Genomic DNA, 19118 nt, shown 5'->3' with positions numbered 1-19118 from the left:
GTATGCCAACTGCTCGGCCTCCATCCGCAAGGCAGGACAGAGGGTAGTGAGAACAGCTCAGTACATCACTCGGGCCAAGCTTCCTGCCGTCCAGGACCTCTATACCTCTATACCACCTGAACATCTAATCAAATGGCTACCCAGACTATTTGCATTGCACCCTTTCCTGTGGCGGTCCCCATGAGAGCCAGTTTCATCATAGCGCTTGATGGTTTTTCCGACTGCACTTAAAGAAACTCTAGAAATGTCCTAGAAATGTTCCGTATTGACTGACCTTCCTATCTTAAAGTAATTATGGACTATAATTTCTCCTTGCTTCTTTGAGCTGTTCTTGCCATAATATGGACTTGGTCTTTTACCAAATAGGGCTATCTTCTGTATACCACCCCTACCTTGTCACAACACAACTGATTGGCTCAAACACATTAAGAAGGAAAGAAATTCCACAAATTAACTTAACAAGGCACAACTGTTAATTGAAATGCATTCCAGGTGACTACGTCATGAAGCTGGATGAGAGAATGCCAAGCGTGTGCAAGGCAAATGGTGGCTACTATGAAGAATCTCAAATATTAAATATATTTTAATTTGTTTAACACTTTTTTGGTTACTACATGATTCCATATGTGTTATTTAATAGTTTGGATGTCTTCACAATTTTTCTACAATGTAGAAGGAATAAAGAAAAACCCTTGAATGAGTAGGTGTGTCCAAACTTTTGACGTGTACTGTATATACAAAAGTATGTGGACACCCCTTCAAATTAGTGGATTCGGCTATTTCCGCCAAACCCGTTGCTGACAGGTGTATAAAATCGAGCACACAGCCATGCCATCTCCATAGACAAACATTGGCAGTAGAATAGCCTAAGACCTCAGTGACTTTCAACGTGGCACCATCATAGGATGCCACCTTTTCAATAAATCAATTCGTAAAATCCCTGCCCTGCTAGAGCTGCCCTGGTCAACTGTAAGTGCTGTAATTGTGAAGTGGAAACATCTAGAAGAAACAACGCCTCAGCCGCGAAGGGGTAGGCCCCACAAGCTCACATGAAGCTCCAAACAAACTGTTCTTGCAACACTCACTACCAACTTCAGAACTGCCCCAGGAAATAACTTCAGCACAAGAACTGTTTGTTTGGAGCTTCATGAAATGGGTTTCCATGGCCTAACAGCCGCACACAAGCCTAAGATCGCAATGCCAAGCATCGGCTGGAGTGGTGTAAAGCTCGCCGCCATTGGACTCCAGAGCAGTGAAAACGTGTTCCCTGGAGTGATGAATCACTCTTTACCATCTGGCAGTCCGAAGGACTAATCTGGGTTTGGCGGATGCCAGGAGAACGCTACCTGCCCAAATGCATAGTGCCAACTGTAAAGTTTGGTGGAGGAGGAATAATGGTCTGGGGCTGTTGTTCATGGTTCGGGCTAGGCCCCTTAGTTCCAGTGAAGGGAAATGTTAACACTACAGCATACAATAACAGTCTAGACGATTCTGTGCTTCCAACTTAGTGGCAAGAATTTGGGGAAGGTCCTTTCCTGTTCCAGTATGACAATAACCCTGTGCATAAAGCGAGGTCCATACAGACATGATTTGTTGAGATCGGTGTGGAAGAACTTGACTAGCCTGCACAGAGCCCTGACCTTAACTCCATCGAACACCTTTGGGATGAATTGCGAAGCTGACCACGAGCCAGGCCAAATCGCCCAACATCAGTGCCCGACCTCACTAAAGCTCTTGTGGCTGAATGGAAGCAAGTCCCTGCAGCAATGTTCCAACATCTAGTGGAAAACCTTCCCAGAAGAGTGGAGGCAGTTATAGCAGCAAAGGGGGACCAACTCCATATTAATGCCCATGATTATGGAATGAGTTGTTCAACGAGCAGGTGTCCACATACCTTTGGTCATGTATTGTAAGTCCAACCACAGCCTTTTAATATTCAGTTGCCCTAGGAATGTTACCAGGAAATAGCTTAATATGTCTTTGTTCATTTTCTCAAATAACCCGGATTATTTATTTTTTGATTGGTTGATTAGTAACTTTGTATGATTAGTCAGTTTAGTTGCCCTCCTCGCCCATGCGCTGTCATTGGCGGGAGGAGCGCTGCTCGCACGCGTAGGGTTGTTCATGGTGATTATATATAGGCTACACCCGCGACTCCCAAGAAAAGGTAAATGGCACTAATCAATTTTAGTTACGTTTTGTAAATATTATAAGAAGTCATTTTACGCTAGTTTAAGTAGACCTTTATGTCTTTTACTTTAAATAGATGCGTGTGAATTGTACTCATTTCCTGAAATTCCTCATGGTTATTCAGTAACATCTGTTAATTATAGTTTCTCAGTATTATCTCCCTGCATTTGACCGTTTTGTAGTCTACTTGAATGCATGCTATCGTGTACAGACCAAAGGCAAATGTGTAGCCTACTCTTTGTATCTAGGGTTTTGTTGTTATAGCCAAATTTTGGCATTGTATTAGTTTACTCGTGGTAATAACAGTCACATATGGTAACAACACAATATGAGGCATGCATATACAGGTGGTACATTTCCAGCGAAGATCCCCTATCTCTTGATCTATTGTTTTCGCCCCATGATGAAATCGAGGAGGGGACTGTGGATGTGTGTCTGTCCACCCGTCCGTTCGTTTAGTCACACGCGATATCTCGGACTGTACTGAAGATAATATTTGATGACACTTCGGTGAATTATGCGTTTTGCTATAGAGATCTGGCATTTACAAAATTACACTGATTGGCCCAATGCGGGAGCTATAGTAATTGGAATTAATGAAATGAATTAGTGAAGTGAATTCTGTATCTTTATGACAGTGGTTGTGAATCACAAAGATACAGAATTGTTCATTCCTTCATGTGATGTGGCCCCATTCAACAAACAGTGCAATATGGCTTCAGTAATAAAGAACATGGAGGAAGGCAACTAGCTTTGTGTTCTAACAGCGGATATTGAATCGGAGCCATGTAGTGCAAACAAAAGGTACAATAGGCCTACATCAATGAAGCACGGGTGCTACGGCACAACATGATGTTTACAATTGTGACATGTACACATTTTCAGGTTATTGTGTGCATGCATGAGCAGTCCCTTGGTGTGTGCATGGGCACGGATTCACTGGGGATTATGTTTCTTGTCTTTCAGGTTTTCCCACACCCACACACACACACACACACACACCCACCCACCCATAGATGCCTACACCTGCTGAGAGTAGAAAATAAATCTCTCACACAGTGCTGGAGTTCCTGTGTCTCTGACAGTTTGCTTTTCTCCCAGCATCGGACAGCGATGATGCTAGGTGCGTGTGATTGAGTGTGTCTCTCTTCAGGGACTGCGTCTGCCTGCGACCACCATTGACTGTGACACTCGCCCGAAGTGTGTCGCCTCACACACACGCCCACACTCATCATGGCAGCGGAGTGTGTTCCGGAGGGGCCCGACCTTAAGGAGATGGGCGACGAAGATGTGTGGGAGCTGATCAACGACAACCGCCATCGTATCTCCCTGGGTGTGAAACCATGTATGTTGATCCCCTACCTGCGCCAGGCCAGGGTCCTCACAGAGATGGATGAAGATGAGATCCTCTCCAGCCTCAAGCTCACCAACCGCTCCATGAGGACCAGTAAGACTTCTATTCTATTCGTGTCTATTATTTTCTATTGTATTACTTTTGAGTGCTCTCTGTATTTTTTTCTATTCTGTTGAATTATATTCCATTCAATTGTATTTGATTCTATTGGTGTTGATTTTTTTTCACTTGGTTTTGTTTATACATTTCTTTGGTGGAGTAAGTATTAAGCCTTGTCCCAGCCAGAACGGCACATAGGGACAGGAGCCTATTTTCTGTTTCTGTAGCGTGAGGCAGCCTGATGTACAAGTATATCCCCTGGGCAGGACACTAGACAGTCACAGGGTCTTACCGGTGTTGTGCCGAAAATCTCCCCCCTGCCAGAATCCCCCCCCTTCAAATTCTTCATTGCTGCGACTTGCTTGCTAGTCGAGATTTCTGCTCTTCACTCCGTTGTCAGTTTAGCCTACATTTCACTGATCGTAGTAGCAGAAAGCATTTTTGTCTGCAGTTTTTGGTTTGGCTATTTGTTTCAAGTGTATGTGGCGGTTCTAGCCTGTATGGCGCTCAGGGTGACCCCCCCTCCCCTCAGCGCCCGCTGCAATCCATCCACCTGAATGTTGAGTCTCAATCAGAGGCATCAGGTCACATTTTTAGACTTTTTCGTATGAATCGACCATGATCCAAACTTCCAACCACGCAATCTCAGGGTGAACACTTTAATCACAAGGTCACTGAGTTGGTAGGAGTTTGGATGAGTAAGAGATACTGTTATAGGGTGACCACCCACTCACCCAGTTTTGGTGAGGGAGTGTGACTTCCTTATGTTATAAAATACATTTTACAGACAAATATGATTATTCATGTTTTGAATCATTCAGTGGGGTCTTTCTCTAACATATCATTAGAATAATTTGACAAAAGTTGGATTCCGTAATCTAATACGTCCGTTAAAAAGCACCGAGCTCTGTTGACATAGCTTTTGAGGATTTTTCATTTTGTTGTCGTCGTCTTCAAAGTTGTTTCCGCGGGTCGCAAAAAGAACAAAAGCTCCGAGCTGAATGAAATCTAAAAGGCCTTGAAAATAGAGCGTTTTGTATACGCTCAGTGCTCCGTTGACATTTCACAGAGATACGCTTGTTTTTTTTGTTTTTTTTTTATCTTCATAAAAGGACAGGAATTTCGAATTCAAATAAAAAGCGTATACTACAATATGAAAATACTACATGGCATGTCTCAAAATCGATATCCATCTTACCTATATATTGTTTTATGTCCTGCGGATTCAAGAAGAAATTATGATGAGTTCAACGGGAAAGTAAGCCTGTCATGTAGCCTTAGTTCTTGCACAGAATCCAGTTCCACGGGCCAGCATTCCCGTGGAACGCTTTCAACACCTAGAGACCATGCCCTGGCAAATTGAGGCAAAAGGGGGTGCAACTCAATGTTAGGTGTTCATAATGTTTTGTACGCTCAGTGTATATCTACGCACTTGAGCATGTCTTATAACTGGAGATGAAAATTTGTTCTGCAATTCATAAACGTTTATAACTCAACAAGTTTGTATTTGAATAGTGTCTGTCCCTATAAAAATCCTAAAGTAATGATGAAATACAACAGTCCATTTTTATGAATAACAGTCCATAAAACAGTCCATCTACGTGTTTGATTTACGTTGTGCACTCCCTGACCTTCATCCTATTCAACCCTTTGTCTTCTTTAGGTCACATGCTGGACCTGCTGCGTATCCAGGGGAGGAACGGTGCAATGGCCCTGCTGGAGAGCCTGATGATCCACTACCCCGCCCTCTACACCCAGGTGACAGGCCGCAAGCCCAGCACCGAGCCCTCTGGCTTCAGTGGTGAGTAGCACACAACACATGACCTGTTTCCCATGTGGCTCATTTAGGCCATGTGTTAAGGAGTAGGGAAAGGGAAAGGAGGATACCTAGTCAGTTGTACAACTGAATGCATTCAACTGAAATGTGTCTTCCGCAATTAACCCAACCCCTCTGAATCAGGGCGGGTTACCTTGTGTGAAGGATGGTGGCTATTTTTTAAGTTGTCCTGTCTGTTTTAAAACAGCACAATGTGTTCATTCTATTCATCAGTAAACAGTATTCTCACTTTAAATTATAATAAATGAGATTATTCACATAATCTCCATTGGGGTAAATCATTTAGTAAAAATATTTGGTTGGGAAATTATACATAGCCATGGTCTAGCAGAAGGGTGTAGTGCATCCATCTTATCCTGATTTCCTCCCAGGCCTGATTAAGTACTCGGACTTGACCGAGTACTTGGTCAGAGCCGTGACAGGGATGCAGAAGGAGCTGCAGGAGGCTCGGCAGGAGGCCAGTCGGCTGGGGTCCCGTTGCACCTCCCTGGAGGTGGAGCTAGGTCAGACGCTGGAGCAGCAGGAAGAGTCTCGCCGTCTTAAGGCCGACCACGACCGCATGAGGAAGAACTTGGCTGCCGCGCACCACGACATCTTGAAGCTGAAGGACGAGAAGTGTGACCTGTATGTGCGGTACACGGCCGCCATCGAGGAGAGGTCGGCCGCCAACATCCACTGTAGCGACCTCAACCTGCAGGTCAGGGTAAAAGGGTTATCTGTGTGATATTCAGGAGTAGTGATGACTGCACTGCGTTACATGAAGTGATAAGTTGCGCTATTGACAGTGTTGCTACAGGGTTGACCAAAAGTATTGTAAAGCCGATTGAACTAATATCAGCATTCTTTTGGCGTAGAAACGTGTTAAAGCTCCTGCAGCTCCTTCTGCACCCCTGTCCACATTGTACACTTTGTTGTATATGTCTGTTACCAAAAATAATTTCAATTAAAAAAGATGGAATCCTTAATGGTGAAACTGCCACGTCCGTTTGCGATATTACAACGACAAAGAAGTCACTGCAAACGACCAACACAGTTTCTTTCCCTCTGACCTCATTGCATGAGTGATAGAACAGCATGTGCTACACTTTTCTAATCTCCAGCTCTGTTTCGTCAACAATACAAAAACAATAACAACAGCCACGGGGTGGACAGTGGCGCTGTTTCCCCTACTGCGGATTCCATCTTTAAGAGATACATTTCATTTACTTTAAGAAACAACAGGGGACAACAGAAAACGTGTTGAAGCAACTGTGGTCAAATACTGCGGTCACAGTATTTGTGACAGTAGCGTTTTGTTTTTCTATGATGGGCAGGTATATCAGCTTCAGTTTGAGCTGCGCAAAGCCCAGACAGAGACGGACTTCGAGAGGCAGCGCTCGCTCAAATGCACCACCCCCAGCGAGACGCAGCAACTGCGGGAAGAGATTAGCACTCTGAGCAGGCAGCTACTGGTGGCCGAGAAATTCACCCCGGTGAGTGAGGAAACAAGCTCAGACTCCTACAAACAAACTGTAGAATTTCTCAGAGACGCACTGTGGTCCTGACTATTGTCTCTTCCTTTGTCTTTCTCTCGGTTTCTCTCACTATCCCTCTTTACTCTTTTATTTTTCTCAAATTTTCGAAACCCCAATTCTTTGTATCCCTGTATCCCCCCCCAGGCGCGTGAGGATATCCTGGCCCAAGACCTGGCTGAGGCGATGGATGGCCGTATGGAGCTGGCTGAGCAGCTCAGGTGCTACAGAGAGGAGAATGAACAGCTGACCCGCGAGAGGCGGGAGGTGTGTGTGTCTAGGAGATTGTGAACAACCCTTTTGTGTTGGCCATTATATTCAACAGCAAATATCTGCTGAAAGGCTATATGCTTTGTGTTACACAGTACATTTTAGAGTGGCCAAACTCTAAACACTGCGTGGGTGTGTTTGCCCTTAGATGGTGGAACATAAGGAGTGTCTGGCGCTGCAGGTTCAGAAGCTGACTCTGGACTGTGAGATGTACCAGCAGAAGAGTACTGTTATACAGAGCCAACTGAGGGAGCTACAGGGAGAGAGAGACCACGTACGGAGCTATTACCTTATACCTTATGGCATCATTGCTCATCCTGAAATCTATTATTGGAATGCCATACCTGTCTGCCTGTCTGTCTGCCTGCCTGCCTGCCTGCCTGCCTGCCTGCCTGCCTGCCCACCTACCTGTCTGTATATCTGCCTGCCTGCCTGTTTGTCTGCCTGTCAGTCTGTTTGCCTATATCCACCTATCTGCATACTGACCTGCCTGCATGTCTGTCTTTGCTTGTCAGTCCACATGCACTGAGTGTACAAAACATTAGGAACACCTGCTCTTTCCTGCTCTTGACATAAACTGACCAGGTGAATCCAGGTGAAAGCTATGATCTCTTATTGATGTCACTAGTTAAATCCACATTAATCAGTGTAGATGAAGGGGAGGAGACGGGTTAATGAAGGATTTTGACGCCTTGCGACAACTGAGACATGCATATGTGTGCCATTTAGAGGGTGAATGGGAAAGACAAAAGATTTAAGTGCCTTTGAACGGGGTATGGTAGTAGGTGCCGGGTTGTGTCAAGAACTGCAACACTGCTGGGGGGGTGGGTTAACTCAATATCAGGAAGGTGTCCTTAATGTTTTGAACACTCATTGTATGTATGTATGTCTTATTGCCGCCCTATCTGTCTGTCTGTCCATCCTTCCAGGCGTACCTGTCCAGAGACGAGGCCCAGGCCCAGATAGCCAGGAGCCTGGCTGAGAAGGACACGCTGCGCAGCCAACTGGTGGAGCTTCAGGAGGTCTTCACCCTCAGGGCCTGGGGGGCCTACCGAGGAGGCCCCGACACACCAGGGGTAACACACACACACACACACACACACACACACACACACACACACACACACACACACACACACACACACACACACTGTATACATGTACATACACACATGCACAATGTAGACAGATTTACTTACACAGCAGAGTCTAAATGAGATACTAAAGACTAACATGTCTCTGTTCCAGGAGAGGAAGTTTAGCTGGGAGAGCCAGGGCTCCAGCAGTGACAGCCTCCCCTCCAGCCCCCCACCTCGTCCCCGCCTCCGCCGCATGCATGCAATTTACCCGGATTCCTTGAGAGGATGCAGTATAAAGGTGTGTGTGTGTGCATGCAGGATTTATATCAGTCATGTCAGCTGTTTATATCATCTGAGTTGACTTTAATGATTTGCATCATAAACTTGACTTCTGGTAATTGTGCGTGTCTGTGTGTAGAGTGGCGATAATACTCCAAGTAGTGTCCGGTCCCAAAATGTGGAGCCTCCATGCCCAGAATCACTGCGGAGACGAGAAGAGACCCAATGGTACAATCGAGACAGGTAAGGGGTGTGTGTGTTTTAGACAATGTGTGTGTTTAAGACACAATCCGACTCCTCATTCAGAACCAGTTGGACATTTACACAGTAGCACAGTTGGCGTGCTTCCTTCTATATTCCGAGTGATGTCACTGTCCAAAGTCTGCTTTTTTACCAGGAAGGCCATGTGTTTACTCTGTGTGTTGCCGGGAAGAGCTTCATTTCAAGGCTTTTTTCCCAGCGTCCCCGGCCCTTCTTTCTGTTCTAGTAACATGAGATCATTCTACAACAGAGCCATTTTACTATTAGAGCTGTGTAGAGGTAGATTTGATCTTCCTATAAACTATGTGGGGTCTCTCTGTGTCCCAAATGGCATTCTATTCCCTATATAGTACAGTAGTTTTGACCAGGGCCCTATGGGTCCTGGGCAAAAGTAGTGCACTATATAGGGATTAGGGTGCCATTGGAAACGTTCCCTTGGTGGTCATATTTAATCGAGGATTCAGGTGTTATTTTTGGAACTAATTATAGGTTGTTTTCACAGATGAACGGCTGCCCATGTTCATGTTTATTGTCGTAGTTTTGTGTTTACAGTGAAGACAAAAGTCTGTCCAAGTGCCATGATAGCAATTCTGGATTTCTGCAGTCGAACTCACTCAACCAGTTTCTGTCGCAGCATACATGATACCTAGAGAGCGGGAAGGAGAGGTTAGAGAGAGAGAAAATAAGGACGAAATAAGAAGACGCCATTTTGTAAACAAGTGTTATTCCCTCTTCTTGTCCCTAGCTCGGAGACGGCTGAATGTGACGTCTTACTTGACAATGACTTTGTGTTCATCCCCAGTGGTACGTAACTGAATAAACTCCAACCTTTAACAACCTCTTACCTTACCGGGACTTACCAGCTTCTGTGTGTGCGTGTGTACTTACAAGTGTGTTTGTGTGTGTGCTCTTGCGTGCTTGCGTACATGGATATAAGCGTATGCTTGCATGTTTATCTTTGTGGGGAAACACCCAGATGAGACTTCCTGAAAACAAATGGAAATTATTTGGTTGGCCACTCTCCGAGCAGATATTTAATTAGCCTTGGGTGAAGTTTGGATCCTGGCCTGGTAGGCTAGGTAACACATTAACTGTTGGGCGTTCCCTCTGTGGACACATTCTTGAACAGTCTCATTTTTGTTTTCTTCGATTTCCAGGCAAAGAGGTTGAGCAACCTGTTATGTCACCCACACCTTCCTGCCAAAGCAACAACAGTGATGGGTGAGGAACTTTAATTTACTTTGATGTACTAAAATCTATGGGATGTGCACAAAATTAACTGTCTTGAATTGTTGATGATGAGTGGAGGGAAGGCTGAAGCAAGCATAAGTACAGAGGAACAAAGCCATCTAGCCTGCATATTGCAAGGAGAGGGTATTATGATGACGACACATGAAAATGATTTGCTCCTTCTCTGCGCACGGATCCCAAAGAAACGCCATTTGAGTTGCGCGTTATGTTCAGAAAACCAAAGCCTTGTTCCGTTCGACAAATTCCAAAAAGTATCCGTAATGGTCGTAGAAACATGTCAAATGTTTTTTATAATCAATCCTCAGGTTGTTTTTAACAAACATAATCGATAATATTTCAACCGGACCATAACCTATTAAATAAGAGAGAAAAGCAAAATGGAGAGCTCCCCTCTGGCGCGCAGGCACTATTCAGAGGACACCTGACTACTTTTGAAAAATCTTGTTCATTTTTCAAAATAAAGCCTGAAACTATGTCTAAAGCCTGGTCACAGCCTGAGGAAGCCATTGGAAAAGCAATCTGGTTGATACCCCTTTAAATGGAAGAAAGACTGGCCAGGAAACACAGAATAAAAAAATATATACAGTGGGGAGAACAAGTATTTGATACACTGCCGATTTTGAAGGTTTTCCTACTTACAAAGCATGTAGAGGTCTGTAATTTTTATCATAGGTACACTTCAACTGTGAGAGACGGAATTTAAAACAAAAATCCAGAAAATCACATTGTATGATTTTTAAGTAATTAATTCGCATTTTATTGCATGACATAAGTATTTGATCACCTACCAACCAGTAAGAATTCCGGCTCTCACAGACCTGTTAGTTTTTCTTTAAGAAGCCCTCCTGTTCTCCACTCATTACCTGTATTAACTGCACCTGTTTGAACTCGTTACCTGTATAAAATACACCTGTCCACCCACTCAATCAAACAGACTCCAACCTCTCCACAATGGCCAAGACCAGAGAGCTGTGTAAGGACATCAGGGATAAAATTGTAGACCTGCACAAGGCTGGGATGGGCTACAGGACAATAGGTAAGCAGCTTGGTGAGAAGGCAACAACTGTTGGCGCAATTATTAGAAAATGGAAGAAGTTCAAGATGACGGTCAATCACCCTCGGTCTGGGGCTCCATGCAAGATCTCACCTCGTGGGGCATCAATGATCATGAGGAAGGTGAGGGATCAGCCCAGAACTACACGGCAGGACCTGGTTAATGACCTGAAGAGAGCTGGGACCACAGTCTCAAAGAAAACCATTAGTAACACACTACGCCGTCATGGATTAAAATCCTGCAGCGCACGCAAGGTCCCCCTGCTCAAGCCAGCGCATGTCCAGGCCCGTCTGAAGTTTGCCAATGACCATCTGGATGATCCAGAGGAGGAATTGGAGAAGGTCATGTGGTCTGATGAGACAAAAATAGAGCTTTTTGGTCTAAACTCCACTCGCCGTGTTTGGAGGAAGAAGAAGGATTAGTACAACCCCAAGAACACCATCCTAACCGTGAAGCTTGGAGGTGGAAACATCATTCTTTGGGGATGCTTTTCTGCAAAGGGGACAGGATGACTGCACCGTATTGAGGGGAGGATGGATGGGGCCATGCATCGCGAGATCTTGGCCAACAACCTCCTTCCCTCAGTAAGAGCATTGAAGATAGGTCGTGGCTGGGTCTTCCAGCATGACAACGACCCGAAACACACAGCCAGGGCAACTAAGGAGTGGCTCCGTAAGAAGCATCTCAAGGTCCTGGAGTGGCCTAGCCAGTCTCCAGACCTGAACCCAATAGAAAATCTTTGGAGGGAGCTGAAAGTCCGTATTGCCCAGCGACAGCCCCGAAACCTGAAGGATCTGGAGAAGGTCTGTATGGAGGAGTGGGCCAAAATCCCTGCTGCAGTGTGTGCAAACCTGGTCAATAACTACAGGAAACGTATGATCTTTGTAATTGCAAACAAAGGTTTCTGTACCAAATATTAAGTTCTGCTTTTCTGATGTATCAAATACTTATGTCATGCAATAAAATGCAAATTAATTACTTAAAAATCATACAATGTGATTTTCTGGATTTTTGTTTTAGATTCCGTCTCTCACAGTTGAAGTGTACCTATGATAAAAATTACAGACCTCTACATGCTTTGTAAGTTGGAAAACCTGCAAAATCGGCAGTGTATCAAATACTTGTTCTCCCCACTGTATATCACTTCCGGGTTATATTTTCTCAGGTTTTCGCCTGCAGAATCAGTTTTGTTATACTCACAGACAATATTTTGACAGTTTTGGAAACGTTGGAGTATTTTCTATCCTAATCTGTAAATTATATGCATATTCTACGATCTGGACCTGAGAAATAGTCCGTTTACCTTGGGAACGTTCTTTAAAAAAAAAAAAAAAAAATATGACCCCTAGCGTCAAGAGGTTTTAAGGCACCATTACCAAACTCAACTTGGTGAACCCGAAACTAAAATAACACGCAAATTTGGTCAGATGCTCGATTGTTTACGAACTTTCCGTAGTCTGCCCACGAGAGAGTAATCTAACAACCAAGTACTCTCATCTCCTCTCTATCTCAACCCCAGTCTCTCCAGGGCATCAGCCCCCCCGTTCCTGCTGCGCTCCCGGCCCCGGGCCATGCGCATCACGGGCCGAGTCCTGACCATCTCCTTCCAGGGGGAGGCGCTGCTGAGCCAGCTGCAGGTGGTGGGGGGTAACAAGACGGGCGTGTTCGTCCACCAGGTCACTGAGGGCTCCGCCGCCAACACAGTGGGCATTAGTTCGGGGGCACAAATACTGGAGGTGCGTGTGTGTGTGTGTGTCTGTGTCCCCACAACTCCAGTCTCCTATCCAGCACGCACCTGACAGATCAATTCAATGCAGCCATTTTGAGTCATAACTCCCCCCTCTTCTTTATAGTTTCTGTGAAGGCACTATAATTCTAATGGTTGTTTGTGCTCCTGGGTTCCAGGTGAAGTATGAGCAGGCTCAGCAGGCTCTAAGGATGGTTCTGGAGGACTCCACCCTGGAAGAAGCCATGTGGGCTCTCGGGCAGGTCCGAGGCTTCTGCCACCTCTCCCTGAGGCCCAACCAAGATGGTGAGACCCTGGCCCTGTTAAAATATGTCATCATTATGTTCAAATACAGTCTGGTTCAAGTAATTGATATGTCATCACATTCAAATACCCTGCCCAGTGCAAATACTGTGCGTCCTTTCTTTCTCCCTTGCTTGACGTTATCCTTCTGATGTGACAGAATTGTAAAAGCAAGGATGTTCTTCAAAATGTTAACGTGACTTTGGTGGAGTCTGTCAAATCACTCGGATCAGGTGCTAGAGAGATGTAAAATATGCGTTCTTAGCCGATTGGAAAGAATGTTGTTTGACTAGTGTGTGTCTCTGGATTTCGTCACAAAAAGGAGTGCAGGAGTTCCTCATTCTCATGATCAGGTTGAAGTTCAAGGGTTATCTGTTTCGTGTTTCATAGGTATTTAGGATGACTGTTTGTTTTGCGGTAACATAGCAACATAGGGGTGAAAAACAGAGTGACATACTGGGGACACTTAACCCAAAACAACTTCAAAGTAGTCCATTTCAGCACCTGGCTAATATTCACAACAACAGAAAATAGTGCTCCATCTCTTCTCACTGGTTCTCACTGGAAAGCTATTGACATGCTACAATAGCATTGCATAAGTACCATTCTCTGTGTAATGTGTATAACTAAGAATTATCACATGAAACAGGGAAAGTTCTGCTTCCACTTGACATTTCATAAATATGCTATTTTAATGTTGCTGTATTCATATTGGTTGGTTGTGTGTGTATAAATCACACCTGTAACATTGGTGCCGTGACCCAGATCTGTCACAGTCATAATCCTCTATGGTCCCTCCCCTTTTCTCTCTCTCAGCCTATGAGAAGCTCCTGCTCCAGCTGCAGAGTGGCGAGGCCTTGTCAGGTGACTCCTTCTACGTGCGTGTCAATATGTCGTTACCCGGGGGCTCGCAGGACGCTCTGACCGTCTCCTGTAACGACATCCTCCACGTCACATGCACCCGCCCAGCGGGCGCTGACTGCTCCTGGAGGGCCAGCCACGTCCACCCTTGCCAACTGCTGGACCTCAAGACGGGCAACTTGCCCAACTACTACAGGTACTAGGCCCAGTACCCACCATGGGGGATTGGATTGTTGACATGGATTCTTTCTATCCTAGCCTGGAACCAGGTCTGTTTGTGCTATCTTACCAACTCCTATGACCACTATAGCACAGACAGATCTGGGACTAGGCTATATCTATCCCCCTCTGGAGAACTAACATGTACTACATGTAATCTATGTTTGATACTTTGACTGTTGGCCAATACATAAATCACGTTCTGTATAAATGATATTAGTGAAGATGTTTTCATTGTCATTGCAGGGCCCAACGCCTGCTGATCAGAGCTATCGAGGACATGAGCTTCCAACCCATGACACTTAGAAAGGTAACATCATTCACTAGTTTCATAGTTTGCAGAACTACTCGGACCTAAATCCAACTCCCTTTAGGGTTCTGAGTTACAGTTAAGTGACACTCCTTTCCCGCGAATGTGTTCCAAAAATGTTTGTTTTTGACGCTTCTAAAACGTGTTAACCGAACATTCATGAAGAAAATGTTGTAGTCATGTGAATATCCCTCCGAACCGCTGTCAAACGTTCGGGTTAACACATTGTTTGCTGGGTCCTCAGGCCCAGGACAAGAAGAAGACTGTGAGGATCGTCAGTACGGGTAGACAGGGGAGGAATCCTCTGTGGGTTTGTGTAGAAGACAGCAAGGACAAGAGCACTGGGCCAGGTATATATCAGATAGAGTCAAGGCTGGATAGGAAGTCATTTTTGTACACAAGAATATACAAAACGTAACAGAGCCAGAACTATAGAGGCCATATCATAACAGACTATCCTCCACGTTGGAGCCAAACACTCCATTGAATTGTCAATATGGCGCCCATTGAAATTCTGCATAAAACCAAGTTTGCTAAACTGTGCAAAATCATTGCTGAAGCAGGTTGGATTAACTGGTATTACTATACCTATTAGGGCTGGGACGATACGGGTATCGCGGCATGTATCGTGTTTTCATTTTTGCCAAGGAAAAAATATTGCGTTACTGGTATCGTCACAGCTCTTATATCTGTAATAATGTCACCTTGGTTACTGGCCTGAACCCGGTGTGTCCTAATATTGTCCTCTGCTCTAGGGGATGCCTCTGCACCCAGAAGCTGTTTGACCCTCATGCCCTACACCCTGGTCACGCCCCACTACCCACCCGTCTGTCGTCCGGTCCTCCTGCTACCCACAATCCTCGGCCGTGTCCTGGATCAGAAGCTGGCCGAGTGGCAGGGCTTTCAGTTGTGTGAGCCAGGTTAGGGAGTAGTCTTTCTTTTTTCTTTTTCTGACGTTCTTCTCTCTCTCTTTTTATTTCATCCAATAACTGCATATCCTCCTGCCCGATGCCCAGAGGGGAATTCCAATGAGATGATCTATTATTAGCACGGTAGTGGAAGGTGATGTTAATAAAGATGTGAATGTTTGTTTTCCTCGTACCTGCTGTCTCACCTTACCCTATACTTATCTCTCCCCCTCTCTCTCTCCCTCCCTCCCCCTATCCCCAGAGTTATTGAGTTCCAGCGAGCATGCTGCCAGGCTGCAGAGGTCTGAGGTGCTGGAGGAGTGTGAACAGGGGGGTCAGCGGTGTTACACCCTGCAGAGTGTTGAGAGGGTCATGAAGCAGGTGGGATAGTCAAAATGACAACACTGTATTTGACATACTGATATTATATATTATATATCTTTTTTGAATGGTTTATAGACTGACTTGAACCGTTTTCCACGAACGTCACAAAAAACAACCGATAATACCTCCCGTTTTTCAGTGGTCCTGTTATTTGATGTACCCTGTGTTCCAGAAGAATCTGTGCAGGTGCAGTATTGACCTTACCGAAACTCCTCTCCTCTTCTATCTCTACTCTCAGGGTACCCACTGTGTGCTGCCTCTAGGCCTGGACTGCGTACGCCGCCTCCACAGGGCAGAGATCTTCCCCATCATCATCTTCATCGGCCATTCCAAGTGCAGAGCACGCAAACTCAAGTAGGCCATTGTGTGACTTTTGATACGAAATATGAATGGTAGCAATATTGTTCCATTGCCTCTCATACATGGTGTACATATGTGTTTATTTCTCTTGTTCTCTCTCTCTCTCTCTCTCTCTCTCTCTCTCACTCACTCACTCACTCACTCACTCACTCACTCACTCACTCACTCCTGTTTTTCCCCCTCCATCTCTCTCCCAGGTCTAAGGTGCAGCGTCAGGGCTGGTCCGAGGAGCAGCTGCTGGAGTGTTCTCGCAGCGAGGAGTCCCTGCTGGACAAGCTGCCCTGCCTCTGCCGCAGCGTCAGCCCTGACTCATGGTACGACAAAACCACTCTGCTCACCACCCTGCGCTCCATCATCTGGGAGGAGCAGAAGAAGATTGTGTGGGTGGAGCCTGATTTGTGGTGATTTTAGGGCATCAGAGGCATCAATGTGAAGTTTGTTGATGAGGTACTGGCGGCTAAATTGGATGTCTTTGAATTCCTTTATTTGTAAAATAAATGATTTGGAATATTTGTAAATGGATCAAACGGAGAAGGGTCCCAATAGGCATTGCATACCTGGGCATTATGAGACAAGGGAAATGGATTGTGTATGCACGTGTATCTATGATAGCTACCTATACACATGAATTATGTAATGAAGGTAGTAGTATGAGTATGAAGGTAGCATGATGAGATGTACCAGCACTTTGGTTTAGCTTCATTAAGTTCTTGTTGTTTTTCCCAACCTATATTTACTTGTATTGTGTTTGGGAACACTTTTTCAATTATCTTTATTATCATAAAGATATTATACTGTGTCTTGTATTATATACTGTATATATATATATATATATATATATATATATATATACAATGTACTGTATTATATACAGGATTTCAACAAACCTGTGAAACCATAGTCGTACCCAAGTCACACCAGAAATGTAATGTAGGCATTCCAGTCAGACTATGTTGACTAACTGTCAGACAGTTTCCATACAATGAGGGATTTCATTGCCTATTCTGAAGTGTGCAACTCAAAGTGGGGTTAAAGTGTAATGATAGTAGGCATTATATGGATTTAGGGTTAGTTTTTTAAAGCAGTGGTATTCAAAGTCTGGGTTAGGGACCCCTGTTGGGGTCATGGGGGAACTGCAGTGTAGCCAAAATAAAATGTATAATAAAATATAAAAATGAAGAGTACAGATTATTTTATTCGACAATATACAAACGTGAGAAAGGTAATTTAAAAAATAAAATTGTATTGAGTCAATGTATTTATTTATTTATTTTCATTTTGATAAGATATGAAAATGCAATAAATTGAAGGTTATTTGATTTACAGATTTTAAGATTGTGTCAATAAATTTGGGGTGGGGTTGCGAGAAATAATTGAGGGGAAAATGGGGTCCTCAGAAATTGTTTGAATAACACTTTTTTTAAAGGGTGACAAAGTAACTGGTATTACACGATATTATGATGTTAACTTGTTGTATTTTATGATATATACAATGACTACACAGAGCTCAGGTATCATTGACCCTCAGTCACTCACTCTAGGAATGAGAACGAAGAATTGTCAATCAGAGATTTTCTCCTGTGCAACGCTTAGGCCTACTTGATTAGGCCTACTTGACTACTTCCTCTCTTTATGATCTTTCCCTGCCCTCCTAAATAACCACCAGGTACAGTATTAGGCACTGTCCCTGAGCCAGCTGTTTAAAACCTACTTATTGTGTTATGAGATTTATATGCATGTGTTATATCAGTTGTGTCATCATTTTTTGGTAAGAATGTTTATGATAATTGCCATCATAGATATAGGCTATGCAATTAATTAACAGATGGTGGTGGATTAGAGTTATGGCAATATTTTATTTATTTTGTGTAATTAAACATTTTTATGATGTTTGTCTTGCCATCCGATTGTTGGAAAATGTGTTTACAGATGCATTACAATCTTTTGGAAATACTATTATAAAATATGTAATTATTTTGTAACTAAATAAATTTTTATCATACTATTACTTTCGTATTTGCACATTTATGTCAAAGCAAAGTGCTCAAGAAGAATATATGGTTTGGTTTCTTCCAAATGTCATCATTAATTTTGCTAACACCTGCAGTTAATTAGCCTTTAAGCTTGAAGTGTGTGTGCATGCACCACGTACATTTGAACGGTTGATGCTCCAATGTAACCAGCAGAGGGGGCAAGATTAAAAGGGAACGTAGGCAACCCACAACATTTCTGTTTCTCCAATTTGTCAAACATACTGTATTTTGTAAATTATGTTATAGCCTATTACTTATCCAACGTTTAGGTAAAGCAACAATTAAGCTTAACGTGGGAGTTTCGATAATTAGCGTCTTTAGGAATTGTTGACGTTACAACCCGTGCCTGAAAACACAGGTACGTTAACAAGCAAATTACTGGACCGGTATTTTAGAACTATGTCACAGCAATAGACACATTAAACACCAACAACATGGACGTTGATAGCAAGATTTGTATCGAAAAACTTTGAGTTTGGCTGAATAAAGTGTCTGCAGTAATATTTGCAATGCAAATACTAATAGGTTTTATTTGGGGTGTCTTTGATTTGCCAAAATATCTATAGAGCAATGATGAAATTGAATAGAACAAGTTATATTTTTTACAGACCTTTCGCTGCATTTAGACAGGCAGCCCAATTCTGATATTTTCTTCACTAATTGTTCTTTTGACCAATTAAATCAGCTCTGAAAAAAATCAGATGTTAAAGATCTGATGTGATTGGTCAAAAGACCAATTAGTGAAAAAAAGATCAGAATTGAGCTGCCTGTGTGAACACAGTCTTTGAGGCCTACCATTCACTCTCTCAAGGTGGGAGAGTGTGTAGTA

General features: G+C 43.9%; 1 protein-coding gene across 1 annotated transcript; it reads left to right on the top strand.

Moving 5' to 3' along the window:
• Positions 1 to 2186: 2186 nt before the first annotated feature.
• On the top strand, positions 2187 to 18261 carry card14 (caspase recruitment domain family, member 14). The gene is made up of 20 exons (XM_071390731.1): positions 2187 to 3637; positions 5307 to 5444; positions 5852 to 6177; positions 6794 to 6952; positions 7139 to 7258; positions 7410 to 7535; positions 8191 to 8337; positions 8510 to 8638; positions 8759 to 8862; positions 9626 to 9684; positions 10038 to 10101; positions 12705 to 12921; positions 13091 to 13217; positions 14031 to 14271; positions 14541 to 14604; positions 14849 to 14954; positions 15360 to 15524; positions 15775 to 15893; positions 16135 to 16250; positions 16454 to 18261. The coding sequence occupies exons 1-20, from the start codon at positions 3424 to 3426 to the stop codon at positions 16659 to 16661; spliced, it is 2949 nt and encodes a 982-aa protein (XP_071246832.1). The 5' UTR covers positions 2187 to 3423; the 3' UTR covers positions 16662 to 18261.
• Positions 18262 to 19118: the final 857 nt, after the last annotated feature.

The sequence above is a fragment of the Salvelinus alpinus genome, chromosome 2, assembly GCF_045679555.1.
Source record: "Salvelinus alpinus chromosome 2, SLU_Salpinus.1, whole genome shotgun sequence".
NCBI classification, from domain to species: domain Eukaryota; kingdom Metazoa; phylum Chordata; class Actinopteri; order Salmoniformes; family Salmonidae; genus Salvelinus; species Salvelinus alpinus.
The sequence above is the reverse complement of the archived record's forward strand: the minus strand, read 5'-3'. Positions and strand labels throughout refer to the sequence as shown.

Bases quoted from the DNA above. Each gene is read 5' to 3' on its own strand.
- card14 (XM_071390731.1), top strand. From the start codon at position 3,424: ATGGCAGCGGAGTGTGTTCCGGAGGGGCCCGACCTTAAGGAGATGGGC. The intron at 9,685-10,037 runs GTACGTAACTGA...TTCGATTTCCAG, and splicing joins CTTTGTGTTCATCCCCAGTG to GCAAAGAGGTTGAGCAACCT. The intron at 13,218-14,030 runs GTGAGACCCTGG...TCTCTCTCTCAG, and splicing joins CCTGAGGCCCAACCAAGATG to CCTATGAGAAGCTCCTGCTC.